This window comes from Saimiri boliviensis, chromosome X (assembly GCF_048565385.1).
Source record: "Saimiri boliviensis isolate mSaiBol1 chromosome X, mSaiBol1.pri, whole genome shotgun sequence".
Classification (NCBI taxonomy): Eukaryota; Metazoa; Chordata; class Mammalia; order Primates; family Cebidae; genus Saimiri; species Saimiri boliviensis.
The window spans coordinates 50,602,916-50,630,316 of record NC_133470.1 but is presented as its reverse complement, the minus strand read 5'-3'; the positions used below and the strand labels follow the sequence as shown (position 1 = coordinate 50,630,316).

General features: G+C 38.3%; 1 protein-coding gene across 4 annotated transcripts in view; it reads left to right on the top strand.

The window, feature by feature from the left end:
• The window catches only part of PAGE3 (PAGE family member 3), a 63,223-nt gene that overhangs the window by 3,540 nt on the left and 32,282 nt on the right, over window positions 1-27,401 (top strand). For 3 of the 4 annotated variants that reach the window (XM_010331549.2, XM_003943691.3, XM_010331550.3), the window contains exon 5: window positions 2,334-2,617. The exons of the other annotated variant lie outside the window; for it this stretch is intronic. In XM_010331549.2, coding sequence (XP_010329851.1) covers window positions 2,334-2,356 — 23 coding nt within the window. In that variant the 3' untranslated portion in view covers window positions 2,357-2,617. Of the gene's footprint in view, window positions 1-2,333; window positions 2,618-27,401 lie in introns of those variants that run through there. 4 annotated transcript variants of the gene reach the window in all.

Sequence of the window (27,401 nt, the reverse complement as noted above, 5' to 3'; positions counted from 1 at the left end):
CTTACTTTTTAGTATACGTTCCTTAACCAACAGTTAATAATATCAGATACTTTTATGAAGGTCTCCTTTTAAAAAGTATCTAATAAATTTGTAACAGATGTTCATTGTATGAAACATGCTGAGGCAATTAAGTAGGCTTTAGTCCAAGCTCTAACATAATTTAACTGACTTTGAGCAAATTCCTCATCTTCTATACCCACATTTGCTCTTATAAAAATGGGTCAAAATCAAATACAATAAAATTTGAGTAATCAACTTAAGTATGTTTTACACATTTTTTTTCAAAACTTCTAAGCATAGATTATATAAGCTTCCGAATTGAATGCAAACACTTAGTGTTTAGGGAAGAAATTACCTTGCATTAGTCCACTGTTTTTGCTCTACATTCCTAATCCATTCCATTAGAATATTTAGATTAAAAATAGTTTTCAGGCTATGTTCAGGAACCTATTGAACATATACTCATAGTAAGATCATAGCCTTTAATAGCTATGTTATTAAACAATAAAAATATAAAATTATATGAGCATTCAATTTAAAAAATAAGAAAAAGGTACAAAATAAACATAAGGAAAAAGGGAAAATATACTTTTTTGTCTGTTTAATTTTAATTTTTTTGTTTATTTTATTTTTTATTATACTTTAAGTTCTGGGGTACATGTGTGGATCATGCAGGATTCTTACATAGGTATATACATGCCATGGTGGTTTGCTGCATCCATCCCTCCGTCATCTACATTAGGTATTTATCCTGATATTATCCTTCCCCAATCCCCCTACCCCCTACTATCCCTCCCCTAGGCCCCTCATCCCCCAATAGGCCCCAGTGTGTGATGTTCCCCTCCCTGTGTCCATGTGTTCTCATTGTTCAACACCCACTTATGAGTGAGAACATGCAGTGTTTGCTTTTCTGTTCTTGTGTCAATTTGTTGAGAATAATGGTTTTCAGCTTCATCCATGTCCCTGCAAAGGACATGAGCTCATCCTTTTTGATGGCTACATAGTACTCCATGGTGTATATGTGCCAGATTTTCTTTATCCAGTCTATCATTGATGGGCATTTGGGTTGATTCTAAGTCTTTGCTATTGTAAACAATGTAAAAGACAGGTATGGGCATTAAGGGAAATAATTCAACTAGTAAATAAGAGATTTTCAACATATCTATGAATAGATATGTTTGCATAATCTTGTTTACATAATCTTGTAGAAAATGGTTTTCTGCAAGATTATGTAGTTTACAATATAGTCTCTAGTTTACATAATCTTGAAGAAAACGGGCAAAGCTCAAGTATACCAAATAAAAAATAGGAACAAGACAGGACAAATATTGAATGTGTAATACAATTACAAGTAGATACATTCTTGAACTCTGAACAATTTTCAAACTTTGATGCAATGTTTGATATGCTATCTAAACAAAATTATTTACTCTACCACAGTAGTGAGTATTTAAACATCATAACATGGATGAACTTTTAAAACTTGCCAGAATTTTCCATCAAGAGTGTTTATCATTTAGAAACAAACAAGAAAATAAGCTATTGTTTATTTGTTTTTAGCTTTTCTGGTTTCGTCAGTCTCTTTCTGTCTCTCCTCCTCTCCCTCTCCTTCATCTCCCCCTTTTGCCAAATTATGAGAATCATTACTATTTTTTTTTAACACTTTATCTATAATGATAATGGCTGGCAACCAGTGCAACAACATAATTTATTGTACAAACTGGAATATTTTTAAATGTGCAAAGAAGTGTTATTGATAATTATTCTAGAACCACAGGTGAAAACAGGGACAAATGGTTAAACTATTTTAAATAAACATATAAGGAGTAAACTAATCACAAACATTTTAGCATTTTGTCATAACAGAAACAAAACAAATATAATACTAGTCTTTCTGTTTATGCCACTTAAGCACTTTCAAATGTGGCATTACTGTTTGAGCTATCCTATATTCAAAAAATTATTTCAAATTTCTTTTCTTTCCTAAGTTTTATGTTTGGTTAGTTGGTTGGATTTTTTTTTTTTTTCTAAAATTCCATGCGGTTTTTAGTTTCCAGTTAAAACTTTCTTTAAATAGATTCATTTGATCAAATCATTTTGAACTCTAACTCTTTATTATACACTAGAAAAATGAGTGGATTTTAAAATATTGTTAATATACCCGAAAGTCTACCTTCTAAGTCTCTATAGAGGTTTAACTGGATATAAGCCAGAGGGTTACCTTGTTATAGTTCATTTTATAAAGCCAAAACTATGCCTTATTTTTTTACCCATAGTGTTATCAAAATAAGTTCTGCTAAGAAATACTCCCAACTGTTACGTTTATTTTATAGGTGAAGGGCAACCACCGTTTTAAATGAAGACAAGCTAAAACCATACATGCAGTCTTCATGTTGGAAACTTGATGATTCAGATTCTCTCAATAAAGTTTCCCAATTGTCTGCAAAGAAGTCTTGTGCATCTTATTTTAAACTAGGAATAATTAGGTATTTCATACTACTGAAAATTGTATCTTTTTTGAAATTTATATTCCATTTGAGGTGGTATATAGGAATATACTTTTCTGATTTTCTCTCCAGAAACCTTGCTGAATATGCTTATTAATTCCAAAAGTTTGTCTATGGGTACTTTTTGATTGTCAACATATACAATCATGCCATCTGCGAGTAATAGTACTTTTCATTCCACCTTTTAAAGTATGATACTCTTTATTTCTTTAGTTCATTTTATGGCACTGGACAGACCCATCCATTTCAATGAGGAATTGAACTGGTGATAGTGGACATCCTCATCTTATTCCTGATAAGAAATGGAAAATATTCAACATTTTACCATGATTTACTGTAGATTTTATTTGTAGATATACTTAGACAGTGTTGACATTTTTCTCCCCTAGACGGGTTTTATTAATGTAATAACAACATCGTTTTTGGAGAAATAAGCAGGTACTTTCTTTTTCTGCTGTCAACAGGTTTAGGGCCTGCCAATTTTGGAGAGTTACCTGAGCCAGTGACGTGATTTGTTATTGGAGGGATGTCAGAGAGGTGCCTGATGCTTTAATGGCTACCCAAAGTTTGTCTTCCAGTTGAGGGGCTGAAGTGATGCTGTAACTTAGAGTGCTATTCCCTACTCTTACGGCTGGTAGAGAGGAAGCTAGGGAGAGGCCGACCATTATTGGGAGGAACATTAGTTAAGCCCTCCTGAGGTTTAGTAAGTGTATTTATGAGTTTAGGACAGGAATGGGCTGGGGAGGGAGAGTGGAGCAGAAGAGGAAGCAGAGTAGCCGGGTTGAGTGGAAAAGTAGGATGGAGGCTGACTGAAGGATTTTTAATAAAGAGTAGATGAAACTTTTGTAGATGAGAGGGTCCTAGGTGAGTGAGAGATTTGTGTGAGAGAAGGTCGGTTAGCTGATGAGGTGAGAACACTGAAATGGACTGTCCTAAGGTAAGTTTTAGGGGTTTTAAAAGCTTGTTTTACAACATTTGGATGGGAGAGGGGTTATGTGGGTGTGTTTTTAGCTGCCTCATACAAGAGCTGAGTGATGATGGTTTTTAGGCTCTGACGGTGGTTGTTTGAGATGGGAAACTGAGGACGGGAGGGAAAGTGGGTAGGATTTTTGAGAAATATCTTAACTGGCATGTGATGCGTGGCCACTACAGGCTTAGAGGTATTCTATACCGAGAGGCTAACTACCTTAGGAAGAATAGGGGGTTGAGGTGAGGGGTTATGACTGGGTATATTACTAGTTAGGGTTAATACTAGAAGATGGGTGGGGGATGGGGTTGGGTGTGAGGGGCTGGTGAGTTGGAGGGTGGCCCCTAAAATTTGGAGGATGTCCCATTCTAGTAGGGGAACTGGGCATGAGGGTATGATTAGGAAGGAGTGACAGAATGGGTGCCCCTCGAGGTTACAGGCTAAGGAAGGAGTCTGGTTGGGGCAGGAGTGCTTTCCATTAATTCCCATAACTGACACCTGGGAAGGTATGCTAGGTCCTGAGTAGGAAGGCAATACAGAATAGGAAGCCCCTGTATTTACCAAGAAGTAAATGGACTTACCCACTACTTGTAGTGTCACCTTGGGCTTGGCAAGGGTGATAGGGGTCTTCGAGTCCGGGCCACGTTAGTCGTCCAGGAGGCTGAGGAGTTCAAACAAAGGGATTGTATCCTTTGGACTGGCTTGCCCCTCACATGGAGGTGCGGAGGGTGAGCCTGTAGTCCGGAATGGGCAGTCTACCTTCCAGTGTCTGGTCCGTTTGCAGGTAGGGCAGGGTCCAGGGACCGGACGTGGACAGGGGCACTGTTGGACCCAATGTCCCTCTGGGCCACATTTGAAACAGGGCCCGGGCGGGACCTTTGAAGCAGTCTGGGTGGGTCCAGAGGGTCCTGGGGGACCCTCTTGGAGGGGTTTTGATAGGCCTTTTGCACCAGATGCTTGGTGAGTTGCCAGCCTCAGAGCCTCTACAAGAGCTTGGGTTTGGAGGCCTACCTGTTGCTGTAAATGGGCCTGGCAGGTGGCCTCAGCCTTTTCCTCTCGGCCATTAAAAACTTTAAATGCCAGGTTTACCAGGTCTCATATGGGAGTTTGGGAGCCCTCCTCTGCCGTCTTTAGTTTTTTTCTTAATATCTGGTGCTGACTGGGAGATAAAATGGGCTGCTAGGAGGGTAGCCCCAGCTAAAGAGTCTGGATCTACTCGGGTATGAAAGACCATAGCGTTAGTTAGTCAGTCTAGGAAGGCAGCTGGATTTTCAGTAGGACCCTGAGTTATTTCCCGCTGTTAATTAAGTACCTTCTGGGCTGCATTTTCCATGCCCGCTAGGAGGCACTGCAGCATCTGGTCTTGGCGGCGGTGGCCATTTTGGCCAGTTTGATAGTCCTAGTTAGGATCAGCCTGAGGGACTGCCACCGCACCCACTGGCATCTGAGGATCAGTGAGATGTACCTGATCAGTGTGTGCCTTGGCTGCCACAAGGATGTGGTTACGCTCATCAGGAGTAAGGGTAGAGGACAGGATTACATAAGTGTCATGCCAGATAAGGTCATATGCCTGAGTGAGATAACGAAATTCCTTGGTGTAAGCAGTAGGATTGGCGGAGAATGACCCTAAGCGTTTTTCAATGGCAGACAAATCAGTAAGGGAGAAAGGAACATGTACTCGGACAATACCCTCTGCTCCAGCCACCTCGTGGAGAGGACAAAGGAGGGAGTTTTTGTCGCTGGGAGTGCTGCACAAGTGAGTGTGAGCACTAACAGGAGGGTCCATGTCAGAACTTGGAAGAGGAGGAGCAGGAGGGGATTGGGGGTCCTTATATGGCAGGGGATTAGAAGGTCGAGTGGGGGTTAGGGAGAGTTCCTCAGGCAGATTGGGGTCAGAAAAAGAAGAGGAGGAGGTTGGTAAAGGGGTTGAGGGCAGTGCTGGGACGTTTTTGGCCAGGAGTACTTGGGCAGTACTGCAGGATGAGCAGAGGCTGGGGTGGGAATGGAGATGCCAGGAAGCTTGAATGTAGGGAACCTCTGCCCACTTGCCATTCTTCTGGCAAAAGTTGTCTAGATCTGTTAAAACATTAAATTCGAGGGTGCCCCTAGGAGGCCACTTGGACTGGTTGTCTAGAGGGTACTGTGGCCAGGCTACAGAGGAGAGAAAGAGTAACCTTTTTTTTTTTTATAGAAAGACCCAGTTTGGGTAGATTTTGGACCAGGCATCCTAGTGGTGACTAGGGGTCTGGGCGGGATTTCTGACCACCCATATGTTATCTTTTCCAGTGGCCTAAAGGCAAGAAGTGGATACAGAAAGAAATTACACCCAACATGGGGCAGAAAAGCTCTTTTCCCGGAGAGGGTGGCTGAGAGAACCTACAGCCTGCAATGACAATAATGAGAAAGAAAATAAAAACAGACAGGGCTAGAGCTATTTGCCACATGGCAGAATTAGAGAAAGTGAAAGGAGTGGAACCAGGAAGTGGGGTTTCAGTGGTAGAAAAAGAGTATAAGGAAAAAGGAGAACAGAGTCCTTTTTAGAGGCTAGAACTTAATGAAGGTCCCCTAAAGCCAGTGATCTGTTACCTACTGTAGAGTATCTGTTACCTTAAGGGAAGCAGGCCTAAACCACTGTATATTGGCTAGTAAGAGCCTAACAAAGCTGGCAAATCTGCAGTAGAGACAAGACCACATATAGGATTGACAGACAAAGGGTGGGTGCCCCCCAGGTGGGAGACCAGTCTGATGTCTTCCCAGCCACATCCCCGAAGGAATGTTTCAGGGGCGTCTTGGCTAAGGTGTACCCGTATAACCCCCAGGCCTGGTCACCTTAGAACTGTTAGCCCTGAGGTGAATCACCGTTATGCCTTATGACGTCCCTGTGGAACCGCGGGTGGAGGCCCACACAAGCCCTGTAGCCGTTAAGCCGTGGGACTACACATAAACTCACTCACTCACACACTCACTTGGGGGGAGAGAGAGAGAGAGAGAGAGAGAGAGAGAGAGAGAGAGAGAGAGAGAGAGAGAAACCAAATGCACCTATGCGGGAGCTGGCCTGCCAAAGGGCAAGTTTGAGATTGAGAGCCAGAGGTCTGATTTTAGTCCTGGGCAGAGCCCAAGCTTGTGAACAGGGCCTCTGATCACCTGAACATTAGCCGCTGCTGTGGAGATGATCGGAAGGGCGGCTCAGCATCCCGGGCCATCCCCCCAAACACCGGAGACTACGAGAGGGTTCAGGAAGGTGGAGACATCTCCCTCAGATTCCTGGCCCTGAGTGACCCCTCATGGGGAGAAGACAAGAGTGTAGGGACATCTCCACTATGCTCAGGTCCTTGGAACAAGGCCAGGGCCCCAGGCCCACAGCGAGAGATGAGAAGGAGTCCCCAACATGGCTGCGGTTATGAGCAGGGGGTCCACAGAGCAGGCAGTGGGAAAAGTTATGAGCAACAGAAGTCTTTCCTCGTGGCAGGGTGGCTCCTGGTCCGGCCTTGGGTGGAGGAGTCAGTTTCCCCCCCAGGAGGGGATCTTACAACTCCTCCCGGGTTTCTGGCACTAAACGTAAGATTTATTGGTGATGTAAAATGAGGAAACTGAGGCAAGTATGAGAAAATGAGAAGCCAATTTATTCAGCTCCCAGTGAGGTTCTGTGGTCCAGGAAGGGGCCAGAGAAATCGCACCCAGCTGCTTAGGTCATGGGGTTTTATGGGGATGGAAGGCAATTGATTGGCTACTGGGGAAACAAAGCAAAGGCAATTTTATTGGCTGTCAGGAAGCAGGAAGTGCCTGAAACTAGTTGCCATTGGTAGGTGGGTGGGACTCTGGGTAAGTGGGCCTTGATTGACTGCTGGGGAAACAAAGTGAAGGCAATCTTATTGGCTATTAAGAAGCAGGAAATGCCTGGAGCTAGTGGTTATGGGTAGGCGGGCCTTCCGGGGGCATACAGAGCAGACTGCTACTGGGCAGGGTCTGATGGGGCTTCTTTAAAAAATTTCCCTGCAGGGTTTATCAACAGCGGGCTGGGGGTTGAATGCATAATTTAGTGCTGAATGTGGGCTTGGGTCTGGTATGCAGGTGCGGGGAAGCCATGAGGCAAGGCCAGATAACGAGCTTGGGTGATGGCGCAGTTATCAGGTGTGGAGAGAGATGGATGTGTCCGTTTAACCCTCTGCGAGGCAGCCGGTCTTACAGTGATTATAATAGGATTTGTTCCTCTATTAATTTATTACTGTGGTGAATACACTAAGTACATTTAACCAACCTTGCATTTGTAGGGTAAACACAATTGGTTCTTGAACTATTACCCTTTTTCAATAATCTATGTCCTAATATTTATTATGTGTGTGTGTATATAAAATTTAGTAAAATTATTAAATAAAAAAATTTAGTATATATACTAGATAAAATATTAGTGTATATATATATATACACACATAGAGAGAGAGAGAGATTAACTTACACTTTGATTTCATGTACTATTTTTGTTTGACTTTGGTATCAAGGTTATGCTAGCTTTTTAATGTGAATTGGGATGTAACACTTCTTTTTCCATCCTCTGGAAATAAAATCTCTACAAATTGTGAGTTATGAAGGGCTAGGCTTTCCCACACTCATCTGTTTCTGTATGGCTTCTGCCTCTTATTACAGTTTTAAATTTTAGGACTTAAAAGCCAGTGACAGAAGGGGCAGCTCCAGGTTCCCATCCCTTCAAACCTTGTGAGGCACATCTTCTCTAAATGCTTCGATCCCTCTAATGATGCTGTCACTCTGAAAGCTACCTGCTCATGTTTTTATGCTGATGCTTTTCTCAAAGTATATGCTTCTGAAAGTGTTGTATAAGGAACTAACACTGTACGTGATGACTTTAGCCAGTAATAGGATACTTTCATAAAAATTTCATCAGCATATGAATATAAAATTGCTTGACTTAAAAGGCATTGTTCTTTCCTTGAAAGTTTCTCTCTTGTATTCCCTTCTGTTCTTTCTCCAAGTTAATTTAGAGGTTGAGAAGGGTCAGTGACAAGTCTCTTTTTTCCTCTGCAAAATTCTTTATTAGCCTGATATTCACCATATCTCACTAAGAAACCTCTAAAGCTACCTAATTTCAGCCTTGCACCCTGATTACTGTACAGAGTCACAGCAGGTTGCATCTCTGAGCCCCCATTCATATCCACACACATTTAGAGTTGTACAAGACCATACCCAAAATCCACCTTGCTTAGGGAAAGACACAGGATTATAAATAGCAACTATTTCTTCTACTTGCAAGTTTAAAATATTTTCTTGATTCAAAAACATTAAAAGTCTATGGTTAGAAAAATAAGAAAACTGCAGGGTGGTATCTCAATTTTCACAGAATTTGTGAGAGATTCCTAGATGGTGGCGCTAACTGCAGAGATAAGAAGCTAGGTAGAAATGAAAGGGGTACTTGTTGAGACAAAATGTCTTGGGTCCTATCTACACTGCCTCTTTATAAGCTGTAGCGTGAAATAGCTATGGGTTTTTATTGTGGCTCTGACACAAACTGGCTGTGTGATAGTGAGAAAGATACTTACATCCTTTGGAACTGTTTTGCATTACTAAAATATAAATTACAATATTTATACTAAAGTATTACTATGATTAATAAGTGAGATAAAGCCAGGCATGGTGGCTCATCCCTGTAACCTCAGCACTTTGGAAAGTCAAGGATTGCTTCAGCCCAGGAGTTTGAGACTAGCCTGGGCAACATAGCAAGACCTCATTTCTACTAAAAAAAATAACAATAATAAATCAGTGAGATAACATATATGAAGTAGGCATTACAGTATAAGTGGATTTGGTTCACTAGTTATAGTCCATTTTTAATTACTTTTTTATTTCATTTACTTTTATAGTTATATCTCTAGTAAGAGATACTGATTTTGAACTTCAAGTAATTATATAACTGAATGAATCTGAGCTCAGAAATTAATTTGATTTAAGTAAACAATTAAATTACAGTGTAGTTGGTAACAGATGTGGCATTGTATCTAAAGTTGGTTTATAAATGACGGAGGCCTGGCAAAGGTCACCTTAGGTCATCTGATGTGCTGAAAACTGCTCCTTGTTGTATGTGATGGCAATGAAAATAAGTCAATATTGTGGTCATGCAACATCACACAACTCAATATCAGAATCTATCTATCAAGTGGTTGAGCAGTCTCTAAGCAGCCCTGTGGTGACCGACTAGGGCCACAAGGATCACCACTACAATTGTTAGGTTGGCTTGTCACATATTCATAAAGTCAGCTAGTAAGAAGAAAATGAGTTCAAATAGATCCAAATAGTTTACTACTTACAGACAACACAAACAAGATCAGCATTGTATCAGCTTTCTGTTTCTCTAGTCCCACAGTATGACATTGAACCAGAGGCGTTCGGTTACAGACAGTGCAGGTGCTGGGTCTCTCTGCCATCCATAACTAAGTCAGTAAGCAATTTTATATCCACAATTGTACCCTAAGGTGGGGCAACAAGGAACATCTTGTGCTCAACTAGGGAGATGGATGAGTAAAGACCTCATGTCAGCCTCCATCGAGACAGGAGGGAAGTGAGAAAATTTTTTGTGGCAGGTCACCAAGGCACCAAGGCTGAGCCATTTCACTGGTGTCTGACATAAAACAAAAGACCATATTTATAGTGCTTATGAACATAACATTTCCAATGCTGGTTCCAAAATGGAGGGGATGCTTTCCCTGTCTGAGTCATTACAAAAAATCAATTCAATATACATGGCTTGATGCCTGCTATGTTTCAGGAAAATTCTGGAATGCTGGAAATGAAGAGACCAAAAAAATGTGGTGCTTGCCCATGGGGGGATATCACATTCTCTTGGGACAGGCATAAACAAACACAAAAGCAGTTGGAACATGAAGAATGAACAGAGGCAAGAGACCCAAACAAAAGTAAAAATAAAAAATTTTTAAAGAGACTAGGGTGGCCTAAAAGCAGGAGAAATTCCCCAAAAAAAAGACTCATTGTTAGAGTGAAATAGATACACTGGACTTTCTATATCCACTGATCACTGGGTTCATATACTTGATTCTACTAACGTAAGACTGAATGACAATTATAAACTAGAATTTGCCAGATGAACAGTGTTGTTTTCATTTTTAAAAATATTTCTTTTCATTTTAGCCACAAGCATAGGTGTGTAGTAGTAACATATTGCATTGATTTCCATTTCCCTAATAATTTATGATGCTGAGCATCTTTTTATGTGCCAGTTAGCCATCCGTATCTTCCTTGGTGGTGTCTGTTCAGTTCTTTAGCCCATTTTTTAACTGAGTTTTTTTCATTTCTTATTATTGAGATTTGAGGGTACTTTATATATTCTGGAAATGAGTACTTCATAAAAGAGGTGTTTTGCAAATACTTTCTCCCCATATGTGATGTTTTGTAAATGTCTTCTCCCTGTATGTACCTTGTCTTTTCTTTCTCTTAACCATATATTTTGAAGAGCAGAAGTACAATGTACCAGTTTTCCTTTCATGGTTTATTTAATCCAAGAAATCTTTGCTTCACTTAAGGACAAAAATATCTTCTCCTATTTAATTTTTTTCCTAGAAATTTTCCAGTTTTAGGTGTTATGTTTAACTCTATGGCATACACTAAGTTAACTATTGGGTGTGGAATAAGGCTTTTTTGTTTGTTTGTTTCTCTAGTTTGTATTTTTTGTTTTATTGTTTTTGCTTCTAGACTCCAATTATCCCAACACTACTTGTTAAAAAGATTATCTCTCTCCATTGAATTGTTTTTTCGCCTTTGTTGAAAGTCAGTTGATCATGTGTGTGAGTCTATTTCCGGACTCTATTCTGGTCCTTCTTTTTTTTTTTTTTTTTTCCAATACCACACTATTTTGATTACTGTAGTTTTACACTAAGTCTTTAATTTAAGTAGCATGAGTTCAGAATCATTCTGGTTATTTTTGTTCTATTGTTTTTCCTACATTTATTTCTCAAATAAAAATTGTATATATTTAGGTGTACAAGATGTTTTTATATATATAGTGAAATGATTACTATAGTGAAGCAAATATCCACATCCATGTCCTCACATAGTTACCTTTTTGGGTTTTTCTGGTGTCAGCAAATTTTCAATGTACATAACAGTATTCATGCTATACATTATAGCTCTAGGCTTATTCATCCCACATAACTATGACTTTATACCATTTGACCAACATCTCCATATTCCCCTCACTTCCCAGCCCAGGTAGTCATTGTTCTACTCTGTTTCCATGCATTCAACTTTTTTGGGTTACACTTACGAGATGCAGTATTTTTCTTTCTGTGTCTGGCCTGTTTCACTTTGCATGATACCCTTTAGGTTTATCCATATTGTCACAAATGGAAGAGTAGCCTTCTTCTCTAAGTCTGAATAATATTTCATTGTATATGCATACCACAATTTCTTTATCCACTCAATGGACACTTCAGTTGTTTCTGTATCATGGATATTGTAAATAATGCTGCAATGTCCCTTCAAAGTACTGATTTCATTACCTTTGAGAATATACCCAGTAGCATCATATAATCTGGACCATATTTGGTAATTCTGTATTTAATTTTTAAAGATCTTTTATATTATTTTCCATAATGGCTTTACCAATTTACACTCCCAGTAACAGTGTACATGGGTTTGCTTTTCTCCACATCTTCCACAACACTTGTTATCTCTTGCCTTTTTGATAATAGCCATCCTAACAGATGTGAAGGTATATCACATGGTGGTTTTGATTTACATTTCCCTGATTAGTGCCACTGAGCACCTTTTCCTATAACTGTTGGTCATTTGTATGTATTCTTTGGGAAAATGTCTATTCAGGTCCATTGCCCATTTTTTTAAGTAGGGTTACTTGTTTTCTTGCTATTAAGTTATGCAATTTCCTTGTATATTTTGGATATGAACTTCTTATCAGATATATATTACAGTATTTTGTCTTATTCTGTAGGCTGCCTTTTCACTTTGTTAGTTATTTTCATTACTGTGCAGAAACTTTTTAGTTTGGTGTAGTCCCATTTTAAAATTTTTTCTTTTGTTGCCTGTGTTTTTGGTAGCACATACAAAAATTGCAGAAAAGCCCAATGGCAAGGAGTTTATTCTCTTTTTTTTTTCTTCAAGGTGTTTTATTGTTTCAAGTATTAATGATTAAGTCTTTAATCCATTTTTATTTGATTTTTATATATGGTGTAAGATAAGGGTCCAATATTATTCTTTGGAATGTGAACATCCAGTTTTCTCAACGCTATTTATTAATGAGAGTATCCTTTCCTTATTGTGTATTCTTGGTTTCCTTATCAAAAATTGGTTTAACATATATGCCTAGATTTATTTCTGGGCTCTCTATTCTGTTTCATCATTCTACATGTGTTTTTATGCAAGTACCATACTGTCTTTACTAACATAGCATTGTACTGTAGTTTGAAATTGGGAAGTGTAATGCCTTGAGCTTTGTTCTTTTTTCTCAAGAGTGCTTTGGTTATTTGAGGTCTTTTGTGGTTTCACATAAATGGCTATCAGTGTATTTTATCAGCAGAAATCTTGCAGGCCAAGAGAGAATGAGATTATATATTCAAAGTGCTAACTGCCCCTCTCCACCTGTAAACCAATAATACTTTACCCAGAAAAGTTGTTCTTCAGAAATGAGAGAGAAATATAGAATTTCCCAGGCAAACAGAAGCTGAAGTAGTCCATCACCATTAGACCTGCCTTATGGGAAATGCTAAAGGGAGTTATTCAAGCAGAAAGAAAATGATGCTAACTAGAAACATGAAAATACATAAAAGTATAAAACTTACTGGTAAAGTCAAATTCAGAATACTCTAATACTGTAATGGTGGTGTGTAAACCAATTATGTCTCTAGTATGGAGTTTAAAGTCAAAACTTAAAAACAACCATAACTACAAGAATTTTTTAAAAGGTAACATTATAAAAATAAGTAACTTGTGGCATGAAACACACAAAATGGGATGGTCACAGTGGCTCATGCCTGTAAGCACAGCACTTTGGGAGGCTAAGGCGGTTGGATCACTTGAGGTCAGGAGTTCGAGAGCAGCCTGAACAATATGGTGAAACCCTGATTAGCTGGGTGTGGTGGCACATCTCTGTAGTCTCAGCTACTCAGGAAAACATGAAATGAAGAAATGAGTAAGAGTATAGAGGTTTTTAATGCCAGCAAGATTAAGTTGTTATCAACTTTAAACAGTCTTTTTAAAGTATTAGTTTGGTGCAAAAGCAATTGCTACTTTTGCCATTTAATGACAAAACAAAAGCTTTAATGGCAAAATGTATTGGCAATAACAGCAAATACTGTTGCACCAATCTAAGAGATGTTTTATCTAAGCCTCGTGGTAACCAAAAAGCAGAAGCCTGTAATATATACAAAAAATAGAAAAAGGAATCAAAGAATACTACTACAACAGCAATAAAAAACATCAACCCACAAAGGAAGGTAGCAAGAGAGAAAGAAAGGAAAAAAGAACCTATGAAACAATCAGAAAACAATTAACAAAATGGTAGTAGTAAGTTACATGTTTATAATTACTTTGACTATAAATAGATTATATTCTCAAATCAAAAGAAAAAGGAGTATAATGGATAAAAATGAAGGCTCAACTATATGGTATCTACAAGACACTTCAATTTAAAGAACACACATAGATTGAAAGTGAATGGAATACCATACAAAAATCAGTAGTATTTCTATATGCTAGCAATAAACTATCCAAAATGAGAAATGAAGAGAATAATCTCATTTACAATAGCTGTAAAACAAAATTACTTAGGAATAAATTTAACCAAGGAGGTGAAAGATCTGTACCCGGAAAACTATAAAGCAATGATGGAATAAATAGAAGAATGCACAAATAAATTGGAAGATATTTCATGTTCATGGATTTAAACAATTAAAATTATTAAAATATCAGATTCAATGCAGTCCCTATCAAAATTCCAATGACAATTCTGACAGTAAAAGAAAGACTAATCATAAATTTGCATAAATCCACAAAAGACATGAAACAGCCATAGAAATCTTGAGCAAATAGGACAAAGCTAGAAGCATCACACTAACTGACTCCAAAATAGATCCATAGTAATCAAAACAGCATGGTACTGGCATAAAAACAGACACATAGACTAATAAATAGAACAGGATAGAAAACATAGAAATAGACTCACACATTTATGGTTAATTTATTTTCCTTTATTAAATTTCTTTTTCTTTTTTAAAGTTTTTAATTTCTAATTTTTTGAGTACATAGCAGGTATATATATTTATAGGGTACAGAAGATGTTTTGACACAGGCATGCAATACATAATAATCACATCATGGAAAATGGGTATCCATCCTCTCAAGCATTTATCCTTTGTGTTACAAACAATCCAGTTATGTTCTTTTAGTAATTTTTAAATGTACAATTAAATTATTATTGACTATAGTCAACCGGTTGTGCTATCAATTACCAGATCTTACTCGTTCTTTCCATTATTTTGTGCTCATTAACAATCCCTACCTTTCCCCTGACCTCTCCAGTACTCTTCCCAGTCTCTGGTAACCATCATTCTACTTTCTATCTCCATGAGTTTAAATCATATTGATTTTTGGATACTACAAATAAGTGAGAGGTGTAATGTTTGTCTTTCTCTGCCTGGCTTATTTCACCCAACATAATGACTACCAGTTCCATCTATGTTGTTGCAAATGACTGAATCTCATTCTTACGGCTGAGTAGTACTCAATTATGTATAAATACCACATTTTCTTTATTCAGTCATCATTGAGATTCACTTGGGATGGCTGGCAAAATATTAGCAAAATATTAAGGAAAGTTATAGATTAGTCTCAAATCTTTTGGAAGACTGAAAGGTTTTATTGGGACAGGCTGAAGGCAGCTGGTCCATTATGTTAGGGAAAAGACGGGGATGATAAAAAGCTTTCCCACTTTAAGTCTCTTTACCCCACATCCCTTTGTTTCTAACTGTTTACTCGTGTAAACTTTGGTGCTGGTTGGTCCTCTCAGGGGGAGAATTCCTCAAAGGGGAATTACCTGTTAATAGTGTTTACTCTGGACCCAGAACCTAAAGCTTTTATCATTTGTAAAACTACTCTTTTAACCATGTTAATTATCCACAAGCGTGTTGACTTAGAACCTCTGTTATGAAATATTTTACCGAATAAATGTGTGGATGTACAGGGGGTCTTGATTGATTGGCTGCATTTTGCCCTCTGAAAGCAGCCGATGACCATCCCTAGCCCACTTGAATCAATGAACCAGGTGTGAGAGTGCATTTATTCATCCGTTGTTAAGTGAGGATCTGCAGGACAGAAGTCCGCAGTGTCTCAGGTGGTGACCTCGACGTGATACCCGTCACAGCAGGCACTCCATTATGGAGCAAACCAACTTGATCATCATTGCAAAGAAGGAATGGCAGACTTCCCAAGAACCGGAAAGAAAAGAGATCCACACAGTCAGGTCAAGTGGTAAGTCATTGATATCCACTGGGGATTGCCAAGCTTGGGAGGCATTGTTTCAGCCTAGGGATTCATCATGGGACAGCAGTTATCAGCCAAACAGGTAAAAGTACAGAACATAATTCAAGCTGCTGTTTCCCAAGGCCCATGGTTCCATGCAAAGAACAGGCTGGATGTAAAGCTCTGAGAACAAGTGGGGAGAAATCATACATAAAGGCATCCAACAAATAGGAAAAGGGAAAAAAGAAATGCTACAGCTACAGGAACTCGTCTTAAGCAAGCAGCATTACAGAAGAAACTCTTAGCCTGCCCAGTAATTGATAATAGGCAAGGCAATCAGGTGTATTGTTTATTTAAAAAAAAAAAAATAAGAAAAAAGGCATTACAGGCCAGAGCTGCATGGCCAAGCAAAAGAAAAATAAGGAGCGGGGGGTGGGGGTGGGGGGAAATGCTCTGGTAGGGAAGCTCTGCCCAAGCCGGCTACTGCACGGGTAGGGGGAGTGAGCAGCACCAGCGGAAAGCAGCAAGCAGCACCTGGGAGGGGCCAGCACGGCTGCTGTCCCCAACCGTGCCACTGCTGCTGCTCTCTGCCGGTGTCCCACAGTGAAATTTTTTGTGTTCTTTCTGTGCAAGCAGCATCCCAAATTGTAATTCTCTGCTAAGATTTGAGTTAAATTTAAAATTCTGATAATGGCCCTTGTTACTTCTCTCTTACCCTTAACGTGGCTCTTTTAAAATCCAATTTACGTAAAACAGTAAACTCTGAAGGGAGAAAAATTACTGAGAGCCCATGAATTAATAAGAAGCAATTAAAAGTCAGCCATATTGTTTTGCTCCTCAGTAGAAAAACATTTCCTAATTAACTGATAAGTTGCAAAACATGTTTTCTATCTTAAAAGGCAACACTACTAGCACAAGCCTTTTTTACCCTTAATTTTGTAAATTTAGGTAATAAATTCCATCAGCTATAAAAGAAGGTCCACGAATTAGTTAAAAAGCAATTAAAATCTAAGCATGTAAAACCACACATTACCTTTCAAGGAGAACTTTAAATCAAATTAAATAGTTGTTAAATTAAGAAGTAGAAATGTTGTGCCCATTCTCAAAAAGTGACAGAAATTTGTATGTGAGTGTGGTAAAAACATACGTGTCAAAGACTGATTAAAGCTAGTCTTTGCTCAGCTAGTAAGTCATTGTTTTTAAAACAGTTTACAGTTTAAGGTCTGTAAACTTGGTCAGCCTGAAAACTCAATTGCAAGATTTAAGCTAGTCTACCTGTGGCTTTAAGCACATGGTTAAGGTATATTATTTAATTTTCTGCTTCTAGAAATATTTTCAAATTTCCTTTTAAACTTCATGTTACCAATTTCAGCTTGCCATCTTAACAAATTATGCGGTCAACTGCTAAGCTATAATCCTAATATCATCAAAGTTCCTTTAAGAAAAAAGCAATTTGAAGCAGTATTGCTCTTCTCCATACCTAATGCTTTGACACTGTTTACTAATGGATCAGGTAAACAAAGAAAAGCAGCAGTCTGGTAGAGACCGCATAATTCAATCACCTGATCTAAGTTTACTAGCAGTTAAAGAGCTGAGATTGGAGCCCTCATTCTGGCATTAAAAACTTTTTCTGCTCAGCCCATAAATATAGTAAGTAACATGGCTTACTCAGTTTATCTATTATAAAATCTTGAAACAGCTTTAATTAAGTCTAATCTTGAGCCCACAGCTCACTGCCTAGCCCATTAGCTTATGGCAATAAACCACCAAATTTACAAGTGATAACATCACTGCTTGACCAAGACAGCCAGAAACAGAAAAGATTAAAAAAGATAGTGTAATAAGAAAGACAGAGAAGCAGAGAGACAAAGTGTTCTCCACATGGTTGTACTAATTTACATTCCCATCAACAGTGTAAGATGGTTCCCTTTTCTCCACATCCCTGTCAGCACTTGTTATTGCCTGTCTTTTGGATAAAAGCCATTGTAAATGGGGTGAAATGACATCTCATTGTAGTTGTGATTTGCATTTCTCTGATGATCAATGATGTTAAGCACCTTTCCATATGCCTGTTTGTGTGTCTTCTTTTGAGAAATGTCTATTCATACCTCTTCACCATTTTTAGTTAGAGGTATGGAGTTGTTTGAGCTCTTTATATATTCTGGTTATTAATCCCATGTCATATGAGTAGTTTGTAACTATTTTCTCCCATTCTGTGGGTTGTTTCTTCACTTTGTTAATTTTTCCCTTTGCTGTGCAGAAACCTTATAACTTAATGTGATCCATTTGTCCATGTTTGCTTTCGTTACGTGTGCTTGTGGAATATTACTCAAGTTTTTGCCCAAACCAATGCCCTGGAGAGCTTCCCCAATGTATTCTTTCAGTATTTTCACAGTTTAATACCTTAGATTTCAGACTTTAATCAATTTTGATTTGATTTTTGTATATAGCAAGAAATAGGGGTCTAGTTTGATTCTTCTGCAATGGATATCCAGTTTTCACAGTGCAATTTATTAAAGAGATTGTCTTTTCCCCGGTGTATATTCTTGGAGCCTTTGCTGCAAATTAGTTAAATGTAAGTGTATGGATTTGTTTCTGGGTTCTTTATTCTGCTCTATTGGTCTATGTGTGTGTTTTTATGCCAGTACCATGCTGATTTGGTTACTATAGCTCTGCGGTATAATTTGAAGTCAGGTAATGAGATTCCTCCAGTTTTCTTCTTTGTACTTAGGATAGCTTTGGCTATTCTGGATCCTTTATGGTTCCATATACATTTTAGGATTGTTTCTTGTATTTCTTTGAAGAATGTCATTGGTATTTTGACAGGAATTGCATTGAATCTGTAGATTACTTTGGGCAGTATGGACATTTTAGCAATATTGAGTGTCTAAACCATGAACATGAAATATCTCTCCATTTTTCTGTGGCCTCTTGAATTTCCTTCATTAATGTTTTATAGTTTTCATTATAGAGATCTTTCACTTCTTTGGTTAATTACTAGGTATTTTATTTGTGGCTATTGTAAATGGGATACCTTTCTTGATTTCTTTTACAGATTGCTCACTGTTGGCATATACAAGTGCTACTTATTATTCTATATTGACTTTATATCTTGCACCTTTACCAAATATTTTTATTAGTTCTAATAGTTTTTGTGAGCCTTTAGGTTTTTCCAAATAGGAGATCATATCATCTGCAAACAAGGATACTTTGACTCCTTCCTTTCCAATCTGAATGTCCTTGATTTCTTTCTCTTTTCTGAGTTGTTCTAGCTAGGACTTCCAATACTATGTTGAATAAAAATGGTGAAAGTGGGCATCCTTGTTATGTTCCAGAAGGCTTTAGTTTTTCCCCATTCAGATTGATACTAGCTGTGAGTCTGTCATATGTGGCTTTTATTATGTTGAGGTATATTTCCTCTATCCCCAGATTTATGAGGGTTTTCATTATGAAGGAATGTTGAACCTCAAATGCTTTTTCAGTATCAATTGAAATGACTATGTATATTATTTTAATTTTTATTTTAAGTTCTGGGGTACACGTGCAGGATGTGTAGGTTTGTTACATACGTAAACGTGCTATGGTGTTTTGCTTCGCCTGTCAACCTATCACTTAGGTATTAAGGCCAGCATGCATAAGCTATTTTTCCTAATGCTCTCCCTCCCTTGACTCCACCCCATGACAGGTCCCAGTATGTGTTGTTCCCTTCCCTGTGTCCATGTGTTTTCATTGTTCAGCTCCTACTTTTAAATGAGAACATGAGGTGTTTGGTTTTCTGTTCCTGTATTAGGTTGCTGAAGATAATAGCTTCCAGCTCCATTCATGTCCCTGCAAAGAACATGATCTCATTCCTTTCTAAGGCTTCGTAGTATTCTATGGTGTCTATTTACCACAGTTTCTTTATCTAGTCTATTGTTCATGGGCATTTGGGTTGATTCCATGTCTTTGCTATTGTGAATAGTTCTACAATGAGCATATGCATGCATGTATCTTTGTAACGGAATGATTTATATTCCTTTGGGTATATATATCAATTAATGGAATTGCTGGGTGAAATGGTATTTCTGGTTCTAGATCTTTGAGGAATTGTCACACCATCTTCCACAATGGTTGAGCTAATTTACACTCCCACCAACGGTGTAAAAGTGTTCCTATTTCTCTGCAACCTCACTAGCATCTGTTGTTTCTTGACTTTTTAATAATCGCCATTCTGACTGGCATAAGATGGTATCTCATTGTGGTTTTGATCTGCGTTTCTCTAATAATTCATGATGTTGACCCTTTTTTCATATGTTTGTTTGGCTGCATGAATGTCTTCTTTTGTGAAATGTCTGTGTCCTTTGCCTACTTTTTAATAGAATTGTTTTTTTCTTGTAAATTTGTTTAAGTTCCTTGTACATTCTGGATGTTAGACTTTTGTCAGATGGGTAGATTGCAAAATTTTCTCCCACTCTCTAGGTTGTCTGATCACTCTGATGATAGTTTCTTTTGCTGTGCAGAAGCTCTTTAAAAGTTTAATTAGATCCCATTTGTCAATTTTGGCTTTTGTTGCAGTTGCTTTTGGCGACTTCATCATGAAATCTTTGCCTGTACCTATGTCCTGAATGGTATTGCTGAGGATTTCTTCTAGGGTTTTTATAGTTTGGAATTTTACATTTAAGTCTTTAATCCATCTTGTATTGATTTTTCTATAAGGTGTAAGAAAGGGGTCCAGTTTCAATTTTCTGCATATGGCTAGCCAGTTCTCTCAGTACCATTTATTAAGTAGGGAATCATCTCCTCATTCCTTGTTTCTGTCAGAGATCAGATGGTTCTAGATGTTTGGTCCTACTTCTAAGTTCTCTATTCTGTTTCATTGGTCTAAATGTCTGTTTTTGTACCAGTACCAAGCTGTTTTGGTTTCTGTAGCCTTGTAATATAGTTTGAAGTCAGGTAGCATGATGCCTCCCACTTTGTTCTTTATGCTTAGAGTTGTCTTGGCTGTACAGGCTTTGTTTTAGTTACATATGAATTTTTAAATAGTTTCTTCAAATTCTGCAAAGAATGTCAATAGTAGTTTAGTGGGAATAGCATTGAATCTATAAATTACTTTGGGCAGTATAGCCATTTTCACAATATTGATTTTTCCTATTCATGAGTGTGGAATATTTTTCCATTTGTTTGTTTCCTCTCTAATTTCCTTGAGCAGTGGTTTGTAGTTCTCTTTAAAGAGGTCTTTTACTTCCCTTGTTAGCTGTATTCCTAGGTATTTTATTCCTTTTGTAGCAATTGTGTATGGGAGTTCATTCATGATTGGCTCTCTCCTTGCCTGTTCAATTGGTGTATAGAAATCCTTGAGATGTTTGCACACTGATTTTGTACCCTGAGACTTTGCTGAAGTTGCTTATCAGCTGAAGAAGCTTTTGGGCTGACATAATGGAGTTTTCTAGATACAGGATCATGTCATCTGCAAACAAAGACAATTTGACTTTCTCTCTTACTATTTGAATACTCTTTATTTCTTTCCCTTGCCTGAGTGCCCTAGCCAGATTGCTTAAATACTATGTTGAATAGGAGTGGTGAGACAAGTCATCCTTGTCTTGTGCCAGTTTTCAAGGGAAATGCTTTCGGCTTTTGCCCATTCATTTTGATATTGGCTGTGGGTTTTTCATGTATCACTCATTATTTTGAGGTATGTTCCTTCATTACCTAGTTTACTGAAAGTTTTTAACAGGAAGGGATGTTGAATTTTATCAAGTACTTTTTGGCATTTATTGAGACAATCATGTGGCTTTTGTCTTTAGATCTGTTTATGTGATAACTTACGTTTATTGATTTAGGTATGTTGAAACAGCTGCAACTGCATCACAGGGATGAATCCCACTTATTGGTGGCAGATAAGTTTTTTGATGTGCTGCTGGATTCAGATTACCAGTATTTTATTGAGAATTTTTACATCAATGTTCATCAGAGACATTGGCCGGAACTTCTCTTTTTTTGTTGTAACTCTGCCAGGTTTGGTATCAGGATGATGCTGGCCTCATAGAATGAGTTAGGGAGGAGTGCCTCCATTTGAATTGTTTGGAATAGTGTGGGAAGAAAGAGTATCAGCTTCTTTTTGTGCTTCTGGTAAACTTCAGATGTAAGTCCATCTGGTCCTGGGCTTTTTTTGGTTGATAGGCTATTGATTATTGCCTCAATTTCAGAACTTGTTATTGGTCTATTCAGGGATTCAACTTATACCTGGTTCAGTCTTGGGAGGGTGTATGTGTCCAGGAATTTATCCATTTCTTCTAGATTTTCTAGTTTATTTGCATAGAGGTGTTTATAATATTCTCTGATGCTTATTTGTATTTCTGTGGGGTCAGTGGTGATATCCCCATTATCATTTTTTATTGTGTCTATTTGATTCTTCTCTCTTTTCTTCATTAGTCTAGGAGCCATCTATCTATTTTATTATTTTTTTCAGAAAACTACCTCCTGGATTCATTCATTTTTTTGAAGGGTTTCTCGCGTCTCTCTCTCCTTCAGTTACCCTCTGAGCTTGTTTATTTCTTGCCTTCTGCTAGATTTGGGGTTGGTTTGCTCTTAGTTTTCTAGTTCTTTTAGTTGTGATGGTAAGGTGTCAATTTGAGATTTTTCTAGCTTTTTGATATGGGCATTCAGTGCTGTAAATTTCTCTCCTAACATTGCTTTAGCTGTGTTTCAGAGATTCTGGTACATTGCCTCTTTTCTCATTGGTTTCAAAGAACTTCTTGTTTTCTGCCTTAATTTCATTACTTACCCAGGAGTCATTCAGAAGCAGGTTGTTTAATTTCCATGTAGTTGTGTGATCTTGGAGTGAGTTTCTTAATCTTGAATTTTAATTTGGTTGTGCTGTTGTCTGAAAGACTCTTTGCTATGATATTAGTTCTTTTGCATTTGCTGAGGGTGATTTACTTCCAATTATGCAATGAATTTTAGATTAAGTGTCATGTGGTGATGAAAAGAATGTATATTCTGTTGTTTTGGAGTGGAGAGTTCTGTAGATATTTATCAGGTCCACTTAACCAGAGCTGAGTTCAAGTCCTGAATATCTTTGTTAATTTTCTGTCTTGATGATTTGTCTAATATTGACAGTGGGGTGTTAAATTCTCCTGCTATTATTGTGTGTGAGTGTAAGTCTCTTTGTAGGATTTTTTGTTTGTTTGTTTGTTCGTTTGTTTTTGACAGTCTTACTCTGTCACCCAGGCTGGAGGGCAGTGGCATGATCTCAGCTCACTGCAACCTCCGCTCCCAGATTCAAGCCATTTTTCTGCCTGACCACCCGAGTAGCTGGGACTACAGTCATGTGCCACCACACCCAGCTAATTTTTGTACTTTTAGTAGAGAATGGGTTTCACTATATTGACCAGGCTGGTCTCGAACACCTGACCTCGTGATCTGCCTGCCTTGGCCTTGCAAAGTGCTGGGATTACAGGCATGAGCCATCATGCCCTGCCTCTCTGTAGGTATCAAAGAACTTGTTTTATGAATCTGGCTGCTCCTGTATTGGGTGTATATATGCTTAAAATAGTTATCTCTTCTTGTTGAATTGACCCCTTTGCCATGATGTAATGCCCTTCTTTGTCTTTTTTCATTTTTGTTGGTTTAAAGTTGGCTTTTTCAGAAACTAGGATTATAACCCCTGCTTTTTTCCAATTGCTTAGTAAATTTTTCTTCATCTTTTTATTTTGAGTCTATGTGTGTCTTTGCATGAGATGGGTCTCTTGAATACAGCAGAGTGATGGATTTTGGCTCTTTCTCTAGCTTGGCATCCTTTGTCTTTCAATTGGGGCATTTGGCCTATTTACATTTGAGGTTAATATTGCTCTGTATGAATTTGATACTGTCATCATGATTTTAGCTGGCTGGTTATTTTGAAGACTTGATGTCGTTGCTTCAGTGTCACTGGTCTCTGTACGTCAGTGTGTTTTTATAGTGACTGGTAATGGGTTTTGTTGTTGTTGTTGTTGTTGTTGTTGTTGTTGTTGTTTTCATATTTAGTGCCTCCTTCAGGAGCTTTGCAAGGCAGTCCTGGTAGTGATGAATTCCTTCAGCATTTGCTTGTCAGAAAAAGATTTTACTTCTCCTTCACTCATGAGAACTTCACTATGCAAACACAAGTATCAAGAGCTGAATAGACCACACATAAGAAAGGATATCAGAGCTTGAAGACTATTTGGATGAAATAAGGCAGGCAGACAAGATTAGAGAAAAAATAATGAAAAGGAATGAACAAAACCTCCCAGAACTATGGGATTATGTTAAAAGACTGAGCCTATCACTGATAGGGATACCTGAAAGAGATGGGAGAATGGGATCAAACTGGAAAACATACTTCAGGATATCATCCAGGAGAATTTCTCCAACCTAGCAGGACAGGCCAATATTCAAATTAAGGAAATCAGAGAACCCCAGTAAGATAATCCATGAGAAGAACAAGCCAAAGACACATAATCATCAGATTCTCTAAGATCAAAATGAAGGAAAAATGTTAAAGGGAACCAGGTAAAAGGCCAGGTCACCTATAAAGAAAAGTCCATCAGACTAACAGAAGACCTCTCAGCAGAAACCCCTGAAGAGATTGGGGGCCAAAATTCAACATTCCTAAAGAAAAGAATTTCCAATCTAGAATTTCATATTTGGCCAAACTAAGTTTCATGAGTGAAGAAGAAGTAAAATTCTGCTGCCAGACATATTGGAGCTTCATTGTATGTTATTTGTTTTTCTCTTCCTGCTTTTAGGATCCTTTCTCTATCCTTGACCTTGGCGAGTTTGGTTGTTAAATGCTCTTTGGGTAAATCTACTTGGTGTTCTATAACCTTCTTGTATTTGGATATTGATACATTTCTCTACTTTTGAGAAGTTCTCTGAATCCCTTTGAATAAATGTTCTACCTCATCTCTTTCTCTGCCTCCTCTTTAAGGCCAGTGACTCTTAGATTTGCCCTTTGAGGCTATTTTAAAATCCTATAGTTGTGGTTCATTCTTTTTTGTTCTTTTTTCTTTTGTCTCATCTAACTGTGTATTTTCAAATAGCCCATCTTCAAGCTCACTAATCCTTCTGCTTGATCCATTCTGCTATTAAAGGACTCTGATGCATTCTTCTGTATGCCAATTGCATTTTTCAGCTTGAGTATTTCTGCTTGATTTTTTTAAATTATTTCAATCTCTTTGTTAAATTTATCTGATAGAATTCTGAATTCCTTCTCTGTGTTATCTTGAATTTCTTTGTGTTTTCTCAACGCAGCTATTTCAAATTCTGTGCCTGAAAAGTCACATATTTCTATTTCCCTAAGATTGGTCTTTATTGCTTTATTTAGTTTATTTGGTGAGGTCACGTTGTCCTGGATGGCGTTGATGCTAGTAGATGTTCTTATACGTCTGGGCATTGAATAGTTAGGTATTTATTGTAGTCTTCACTGTCTGGGCTTGTTTGCAACCATCCTTCTTGGTAAGGCTTTCCAGATATTCAAAACAGAACTGAGAAGGTCAGGGCCATGTGAGCTGAGTAATTCTATGAGTCTGCAAAGCAGATATAGCTTAGATCACAACACCCAGGCCCTTTTGTATTGTTAACAGTTTTTTTCTGTTGAGACGTTTGAGTTCCTTGTATATTCTGCATATTAACCTAACGTTGAATGAATAGTTTGCAAATATTTTCTGTTATTCTGTAGGTTGTCTCTTTATTCTATTGGTTGTTTGCTACACAGAAGTTAGTTTGATATAATCCTATTTGTTTATTTTTGCCTTAGTTGTCTCAGAATAACATTGTATTTAATCAATGGCCCTGATTACTGTGCCAATTTGTCAAGAGCTTAGTTGAGCTGCCAGGTGCCAGAGTAGTCAACTAAGACAATAATCCAAAATCAAAGCATTATTTACTCTCTATGATAGCATAAGCAAGAAACCAAAAAGAAGAAAGCACCAGCTCCCTCATTGGCCTATTTTTCTCCAAGGAATGGTGCAGGCACCAGTCAAAGTTCCGATGTATGAGCACAGATGGTGTAAATCATCTCAGTGCAGAGAGGAAGCCCTGAGAGTGAAGATGAGGGAAGGGCTAGCAGGGGAAAAATACTGAGTTCTGAGTCAAAGGGGAGGAAAACATCATCAAGGTTTTTCTTTTCCCTCTGATGAAGAATTCTCAGTAGAGGTGCCTATGAAAGACCCTGGCTGGAGCCTTTCAATAGTCATCTGGATGGAAGTGACTGCGTTAAAAATGCATTTATATGCCGGGCGCGGTGGCTCAAGCCTGTAATCCCAGCACTTTGGGAGGCCGAGGCGGGTGGATCACGAGGTCGAGAGATCAAGACCATCCTGGTCAACATGGTGAAACCCCGTCTCTACTAAAAGTGCAAAAAATTAGCTGGGCATGGTGGCACGTGCCTGTAATCCCAGCTACTCAGGAGGCTGAGGCAGGAGAATTGCCTGAGCCCAGGAGGCGGAGGTTGCGGTGAGCCGAGATCGCGCCATTGCACTCCAACCTGGGTAACAAGGGCGAAACTCAGTCTCAAAAAAAAAAAAAAAATGCATTTATGGTTATCCAGAAAGTTCTGAGACTTGAATGGAGCTCCATTCAGAGACTAGAATGCACTACTTGTGAATCATCAAGGTTTTCCTTTTCCCTCTGATGAGGAACTCTTAGTAGAGGTGCCTATGAGAGACCCTGGCTGGAGCCTTCCAATAGTCATCTGAATGGAGGTGTCTGGGTTAAAAATGCATTTATGCACAAAAGCATGGCTGTCCAGAAAGTTCTGAGACTTGAATGGAACTCCATTCAGAGACTATAATGCACTACTTGTGAACCAAGTCTGGGGTGAGGAGGGGAACTTTCTTTATAAGGGCTGAGGGTATTTTTGTAATTGCCTATCATTGTGCCAGAAAGATCACACGTAGGTTTTTGGCTAAGCAACAGACTCCTCAATGTAAGCTCCATGAGATCAAAGACTACATCCTGTGTCCCTGAACTCTCAGTACTTATCACAAGGCATAGCATCTAGTTCACAGTTATCTTTTAACAATGCATAGATGATTGAGCCTCTCTCCAAACTGAGAGGGAGAATTTTCAATTACACTCTACTTCACATTAACTAAGCATGTATTACAAAAATGATTGGAGGAAAGTTGGACAGTTTTCTTCACTTGCAAATCCAATCCCAGATGTATAGAAGTAGGCATGTATACCTACACAGTTATACTAATTGCTGGGGACACTAGAATGAACTCTTGCAAAGAGTCTGAAGTCCAATATAGGAGACATGTGTATCCCCCATGACATATATTACACTGATATTTAATTGATTAATTGCCCATTTTTCCAGTAGATGTGGAGTTTCTTGAGAATTGAATGCAATTTTTCCCCCTTGTCTCTCTGTGGCATGACACCATTGAGATAGAGAAAGTCTTCTTAGTTAATAAGCATGGCCAGCAGAA